This window comes from Auxenochlorella protothecoides (genome assembly GCF_000733215.1).
Source record: "Auxenochlorella protothecoides strain 0710 unplaced genomic scaffold scaffold54, whole genome shotgun sequence".
Classification (NCBI taxonomy): domain Eukaryota; kingdom Viridiplantae; phylum Chlorophyta; class Trebouxiophyceae; order Chlorellales; family Chlorellaceae; genus Auxenochlorella; species Auxenochlorella protothecoides.
The window spans coordinates 244,716-251,903 of NW_011934258.1; the positions used below are offsets into that span (position 1 = coordinate 244,716).

The 7,188-nt window shown below is 68.4% G+C and overlaps 3 protein-coding genes across 3 annotated transcripts; 1 reads left to right on the forward strand and 2 right to left on the reverse strand.

Annotated features, from left to right (window-relative positions):
- Window positions 1–216: 216 nt before the first annotated feature.
- Window positions 217–1,891, reverse strand: F751_4722 (Calcium-binding mitochondrial carrier protein SCaMC-2-A; the record flags this gene model as incomplete). Its single annotated transcript, XM_011400823.1, has 4 exons — window positions 217–336; window positions 588–1,259; window positions 1,603–1,690; window positions 1,809–1,891. 4 exons carry the CDS (start codon window positions 1,889–1,891, stop codon window positions 217–219), a joined length of 963 nt encoding a protein of 320 aa, XP_011399125.1.
- Window positions 1,892–2,519: 628 nt separating this feature from the next.
- F751_4723 (hypothetical protein) lies at window positions 2,520–2,675 on the reverse strand (the record flags this gene model as incomplete). The annotated part of the gene is made up of 1 exon (XM_011400824.1): window positions 2,520–2,675. The coding sequence occupies one exon, from the start codon at window positions 2,673–2,675 to the stop codon at window positions 2,520–2,522; it is 156 nt and encodes a 51-aa protein (XP_011399126.1).
- Window positions 2,533–6,894, forward strand: F751_4724 (Flap endonuclease GEN-like protein 1; the record flags this gene model as incomplete). Its single annotated transcript, XM_011400825.1, has 11 exons — window positions 2,533–2,751; window positions 2,877–3,059; window positions 3,270–3,416; window positions 3,574–3,694; window positions 3,911–3,945; window positions 4,256–4,381; window positions 4,771–4,994; window positions 5,255–5,449; window positions 5,958–6,039; window positions 6,370–6,495; window positions 6,727–6,894. The coding sequence occupies 11 exons, from the start codon at window positions 2,533–2,535 to the stop codon at window positions 6,892–6,894; spliced, it is 1,626 nt and encodes a 541-aa protein (XP_011399127.1).
- Window positions 6,895–7,188: the final 294 nt, after the last annotated feature.

A 7,188-nucleotide genomic window follows, 5' to 3' on the forward strand; every position in this document is an offset into this window, starting at 1 on the left:
GGATGTCTCGCACTGCGTGGTGGTAGCGCCCATTCTCCACGCCGTTGACCTCGTAGGCGTCGGCCAGCAGCCTGTTTCGGAGAAGGAGGGGAGTGGCGGGGGCGGGCATGGGGAGGGGGGGGTGGGGGGGGGGTGCCGGGGGGGGGGGGGGGGGGGTGGGGGGGGGGGGGGGGGGGGCAAGCGCAGTGCAGAGGTCCTTCCCCACCGCGCTGCCCCTCAGTCCGACAGCCGGATCTCTGCGCCCAGGACCTCCTTGACCTGCTCGTACGTCACGAAGGCGATGGCAATGGAGGGGACAACCTTGAGGTAGTTGGGGCCCAGCCCCTTGAACAGCGCCTGCGTTGGAATGAGTGTGGGGAGCGGGGGTTCAAAAGGAGGGCAGCCAATATGAGCTGGCCTCCCCAGGCCTGGCATGCAGCGGTTCAGTGGCGCAGCGGGGGGCAGGCCATGGAATCAGAGGTTCAGGCAGGGCCTCGTCTTCCTCATCCCACACATGGCAGTCCCACAGCACGGCTATGGCTCTCGCCCCTCCCACGACCACCCTCCCCTCCTCCCCCCCACCCCCCACGCACGATCCCAGGCCTCACCGTGACGCCCTCCTCACGGATGGTGCGCACGAAGCAGTCGGTCATGCCACTGTAGCGCACCGCCGCGCCCTCGGCGGCGTGCAGGCTCTGCGCCCCCGCCCAGCCCGACATCTGCAGCCGCCGGCGCACGACGTCAAAGGGGTAGGCCACAGTCTGGCCCAGCGTGCCCGCCGTGGCGCCGCAGGCGAGGCGCGTGGCGATGGCCAGGTCCCGCTCATCGCGGCAGCCGTAGGCCTTCACGATCAGGTCCTTTAGCGTCTCGTACACCGCAAAGTTGAGGCCGACATAGGGCACGACGCCGATGACGGAGGGCAGCCAACCGCGCCACAGCGCCACCAGCCCCTCCTGCGCCACGATGCTGCTGGCGGCGTGCCACATGCCACGGTACTGCGCGTGGGAGGAGTGCTGCACCGTGATGCGCCCCCGGATCATGTCCAGCGGGTAGGTGGCCGACATGCCCACAATGCCCGCGCCGGCGCCCGCCGCGAGGCGCAGGCCCGGCGTCAGCTGCCCGTCGCCGCCGCGGTCGATCAGGGCGTGGCTGATCTTGCGCGACAGCTGCTCGTAGGTCATGAACTTGATGGCCTGGTTGGGGATGATGCGAATGCAGTTCAGCCCGTTGCCCTTAAACAGGCCGCGGATGCCGTCGCTGACCCACATATGGCGCACGCCCTGGCGGGGAGGAGGGGATCGGGGGGAGAGGGGGAGTAGGGTGGGAATGACTTGGTGTGGATCACCCCAGATGAGACGCGAGAGGGGGCGGGGGTTGCCAGACGTGCGGCGCGTCCAGCATCCAAACCCCACTCCCAGACCAAGCCAGGGCCCCAGTGCGAGGCATTACAATACAAGCCGCGCATGCAGGCAGGCCCTGCAATGCACAAGCAGTGATTTTGTAGCCTCTTCGTGGGGCCCAGGAAGCAACAAGAGCCCAATTCTGGCATATGAGCACAGACAGCACAAGACATCGATAACCCACATCCCACCACAGGCATACACACACAGAGTCCCTGCCCACCTGGAAGATGCCGGTGTACACCTTCTCAGTGCCTTGGACCTGCATGAGAATCTTCAGCCGCTCTAGGGGGGCCACCGAGGTCCGGCTCCTGCAGGTCGGGCCGGGCGTGGGTTGGGGACCAGGTCGGCAGGGCTGCAGCACATGGGGGCGCCTACAGTGCTCGACGGGTGCCCCTTCGCCTACAAGGGTCCGAATCCCCAACTCACACAGCCCCAGCGATTCCTCCAGCACATAGGGACTTTGTGAGCTGCGCCCATGTAAGGTTTTGCTTCTCGGGTTTCTCGGCCATCGCGGCCGGCGCCTGCTCAAGGTGAGGTGCCGGGTGTGGCAATCTGGTGTCTGTATCCACACCCACAGCTGCTTGCATGTCAAGGTCCGCCCTGTGGCCGCGCAGCGGCAAGGATCAAGCCGCACGGCTCGCGCCGATGGGGCCCAAGGGGTGTCGGGGTTCGAGGTGGGGGTGACCAGAGGGCGTGCCTGCGGGCCCAGATGGCAGGCTGCTCCCGCTTTCAGCCGGTCTGCTGGCTATGTATGGAGGAAGGACGCACTCCCTGGTCGCGGGGCGATGGGACATCGCCAGGGTGATGAGTGCTTGGTGGCCCTATGGATGGCCCTTGTGTAGGTGTCATTTTAGTGGAAAGCACGACGCATGTTGCGAGTACCGTAAGGCCAGCTGTGGCTGGAACGCCGAGTTTGATCAGCCAGTGGCCGACTGTAATGTTGTTGAACATCAAGGCATGCCGAAATTGAAGTATCTCCAGGGCTTTGCGACACGCAGTGGAGATCGGATGCATGGTGCCCTCTCACAACCACACCCGTGGCCACCGCATAACAATGTCTTGAGCATCCGGCCCCATCACAGCCAGCAACTGCGGTGGCATGCACCCAATTGTATGAACTAACCTCATCTTCATATTTCACTGAATCAGCATGGGAATCGCGAGCCTCTGGAAGCTGCTCACGGAGGAAGGTGTTGTCCGCAAGCTCAGTGGCTCCGACCCGTCGCAGCACCACACCTTGCTTTCCGAACTGGATGGTACCGCCATCGCCGTGGATCTATCGGCATGGATCATGCAGGCCGATCAACAGCTGGCCCTGCTCCCACACTTTGGCAGGACGGAGCGATGCATGAAGGTTGCCCTCGAGAGGGTGCGTGGTGGTGAGCATGCAGGGCGCAACCCTGCACGCATCATGGGGTTACTGGAGCGCTACTTGCGGTGCAGAACTGGGTGAAGGCGATAAACTCTGTCTTCTGGCATCCTTGCCCATCGCAGAGCATCCAGTGGCTGCGGCATGGCTGCCTTCCGGTGATTGTGGTGGAGGGCCGTGCGCCTGCAGAGAAATTGGCGGCGGTGCAGGCCCGGTATGCCGCCCGCAACGGCGTCGACGGCGGCGGCCGCGGCTCTTCCTCCTTCATAGCACTGGGCAAGTCGGTGGGCGTCATGCTTCAGCAGCTGGTGGGTGCTGAACTGGAGAGCAGTGGAGCTGCATGGCGTGAGCTGGGTGGTACGGAGGGCAGGACCTGAGGCCGAAGGGGGTGAGAGTGACACTGCAGTCCCGTTGAGACGTCCACTGCATTGTGAGGGGGGCCCGGAGGGCTGATGGGCCCACAATGCTTCTGCCCGCCTCCCCTGCCTTCCAGCCAACACTCCTGCACCCCGCTGCAGGGACTGCCGGTGTTCTACTCCCCCGGCGAGGCCGAGGCGACCTGCGCCGCGCTGGTGCGGGCAGGGCGGGTGGACGCGGCCGCCAGCTTCGACTCAGACACCATGGTGCACGGAGCCGAGCGGGTGTACCACACGCTGAAGCTGTCGGTGAGGGGCTTGAGGTTGGCCACCTGCAGTGTTCACTCTGCTGCTAAGCTTGCGGTGTGAAGGCAGCAAGGCGTCCCTGCTGCCGGACCCCATGCCTCCCAGGAAGGTGGCCTGGGCGTGAGTGAAACCCCACCCGCTGCCCCCCGCACCCTCACAGACCCTGAAGCCGGGCGAGTGCGAGCTGGTGTCCTGCGACCTGGGCGACATCCGGAAGGCCCTGGGCATTCAGCGCGGAGGCCAGGTCGCCCTGTCTGTCATCGCCATGCTCGCCGGCTCGGGTGCGCTGCCTGCCTGTTGGAGGCGCGGCCCATGAGTGCTGACTCTTGTGGGAGTGCCCGTCCATGGACAGGCGTCGTGAGCTCCTCTAGAGCGGGGGTGGCATCCTCGCTGCTGCCCTGCATAGCTCACAGCCAGGGTTGCACAGCCCACCTGGGAGCACAGACATGCAGACCCTTGAGCAGCCCAGGCGCCCCACTTCCCCCCACATCCCGCAGACTACGACCTGGTCGGCACCAGCGGCGTGGGATCCGTGGGGAGCCTGAAACTGCTGCGGCACCTCCTGGGGCCCGGCGCCCAGGCAGGCCCATTTGGGGGTTAGGGGGGAGTGTGAGGATGCAAGGGGCCTGGCGCGGCCCCCATGCTCTCTGGACAGCCAGGGGGACTGAGCGGCTGGCATTGCTTGCCCCTCCGACCCTCCCCTGCGTCAGCCTGTTGCGTCGAGCAGCGGTGTCGAGGGTCACGGCGTGCACTCTGCTGCCGCCTGGGCACCCGTCGAACAAGCATGCCGCGGTGAAGCCTTGCATCCCCACAACCCCTTGCCCTTCTCCCCACCCCACCAGGATGACAGCGGCGTGCTGGAGGCGCTGGAGGCCCTGGTAGCCCGGCCGCCGGACGCGGAGCTGGCGGCGCTGACCAAGTGCACGGGCTGCAAGCGATGTGGGCACGAGGGTGGGCGCAAGGGCGCCGTCGCGCGGCACACGCCCAAGAACCCCTGTCCCTGCTGCGCCGAGCTGGACGCGGCGGGGGCAGGGCGGGGGCCGGCGGGCGAAGAGGGGGACGGGGCTGGGGCGGCCCGCGCCGAGGTACTGGGGCGTGGTCGCCGATGGAGGGCCGAGGCCGGGGTGGAGTGCGGGGCTGTGGAGGTGGTGCTGTTGGAGGGGTCCAGGTGTGCCCACTCCCATGCAGTGGCCGTGTGTCTTCCCCACCCTGTGTGTACTGTGATGCTGAGGCAGCGTGCGCCAGATCTGCATGTTGGGTGGCGGAGGGCCCTCAGACCAGCTCCCTCCCCTCACCGTCAACCCCCACCACCACCACCACCATCCTCAACCCCCTCCCACCTGCACCTGTGCGCCAGGGGTGCCGGGCGCGCGCCTTTGCGCGGTGCGACTGCGCCTTCCACCGCCGCGAGGCCGAGCGCGGCGTGGAGGCCATCGCGCGTCGCATCCGGGCCGACGCCGCGCCGCTGGCCGCCGCGCGCGCGGCCGCCGCGGTGTTCCAGCGCGAGGCGGGCGCCGCCGACGCCTACGTGGCCGCTCGCGCAGCGGAGCTGGGCGGCGCTCCCGGCGCGAGGCTGCACTGGTGCGTCGGGATGGTGGGGATAGCATGGAGGAGGGTGGGGTGGGAGGCTCCGAGGATTTGTGGTGTGCGCGCAGGGCGCGCGGGAGCCGGCAGGGTGTGGAATGTGGCCTGTGAGGGGCCGAGCTGATCCCCTCCCTCGAGTCCCAGCAGCACCCAGGGGTGCTGCCCCCCCCAGCCGCGCCTCTGAACTGGCGTCGTCGCACGTCCCTGACCCCTCCGCTCAGTCACCTTCCCCGCCCCAAAAACTCAAACATCAACAGGCTGCACCGGCCACGGACGCTGGCGGTGTGGGCCGAGCTGGAGCGGCGCCGCGTGAAGCTGACCTGGGACCTGCCCATGCTGCGCGGCAAGCTGCTGCCCCTGCTGCTGGACTGGGACCTGGCGCATAGCGGCGAGGAAAACGGGGCCGGGGAGGGGGGGCGGGCGAAACGCGGCCCGAGTTCTGGGCGCGCGAGGTGCAGAAGGTCCAGGGCGGCGCGGCGGCGGGGCCCAGGAAGGCGGCCGGCGCGGCGGCCGGCGCCGCGCCGGCGCCGCCGCGCGGCTGGCGCTATGTCGTGCGCTGGGAGCGCGTGCCCAGCGTCGCGGCGGAGGCCTACCCGCCGCTCCTGGCCGTGCGGCCCCGGGAGCGGAGGGGCCGGGGCGCCGGCGGCGAGGAGGGGCCTGGGCCGGCCAGCCAGAGCCGGGGGAGCCAGGAGGCGCCGAGCCAGGCGGAGGGCGCCGACGCTGCCTCCATCCCCATGACGGTGCGCGGTGGCGCGGGGCAGCGAGTGGGCGTCTCAACGCCCGCTGCATGGCTGCGCGCAATGCATGCAGCGCCAGGATTGTGCACGGACGCATGCGCGCTCCCGACACACACTCACACACACACACATACTCACAAGCACTCACACACACACTCACACACACACTCACACACACATCCTCGCAGCTGGAGGCGTTCGACCGGCACTGGCTGGACGGCAGCACCGCCGAGGCGAGGTCGGTCAGGATCAGCGCCGTCCGGCAACATGCAGCGCAGCTGGAGCAGCGCCACCTGTCCGGGTATGTGGGGCGTGCTGATGTTTGAAGAGCGTGTGGCGAGAGGCGGTAGGGGTGGGGGTGGTTGGGGTGGGAATGTTGCCCCCCTTTCCTTTGCCAGCCGTGGACGCTGCGCCAGTGGCTTGGCCGGGCACCAGGCTCGGCGCTCCTGCCCTCGCGATGCTCGACCAGGAGAGGCCGAGTGGGGGTGCGGCATCGGCGCCGCCCTGCTGGCGCGCAGCCATGGTTACCGAAGGTGTCCCTCGCACCGCGACTTCCCCCCCCACACACTGCCGTCAGTTCCAGATCGGGGGGGCGGGGAGGCGCCAGGCCGGCGCCGGCCTCACCGGAGACGCAGGGCCTGCTGGCGCGGCTGCTGGTGCAGCAGCGCGCCCGAGCCCTGCTGGGGCCCAAGCCCTCCGCCGGGCCCGCTGTGGCCAGGGGCCCGGACTCGGCCGTCCTGGCGGCGGCGCGGGGGTCATCGGTGGTGGGCGACGCACGAGGCGGGGCGGCCACCGCGCGGGCTCCGGCGCGGCGTGGGCGCGGCCTGGCGGAGGGCTGGGCCGGGGCCAGGCCCGAGGGGGGCGGGGGGGAGGCACAGCTTTCTCCCCACCCGCGTGCTGCTGTCGGAACAGCCTCGCCGAGGAAGCGAGGGCTGCGGGAGGCCGGCGGCGGTGGCGGCCCGGCATCGCCTGCAGGCGCTGCCCTCCTGCAGGGTGCAGGGACCCAGCGCTCCCCCGCCAAGTCTGCCGACATCCGGCGGTACGTGGAGCAGGGCAGCCCAGGGCGCCTGGGTGCAACTGCGTGCGAGGGCGGCGAGCTGGACCTCACAACCCCAGAGGGCTGCTGCCGGAGCCCCGCCATCGACCTCACCCAGACTTGAGGGGGCCAAGGGAGTAAGAAAAGTTCTGTCAAAGCAGATGCATGCACACGTTTTGCTCCCTCTTCAAGTCTCGCAACGATTATTACCTTGGCAGTACCTCGCACGAATCTTTTTGCCCAGCTGACTGCCCCTGGCCCGGCACAACCTTGACCTGACGAGATGGCTTATCCTCACGATCTGGAGAAGGAGGTAGGTACTTCCCCTCTGCCTCCTGGTTGTAAGACACACCAGAGTGGTATCCAGGGTGATCTTCCCAATGTGCTCCAGGAATAATAGACAGACAGCATCCTTCCT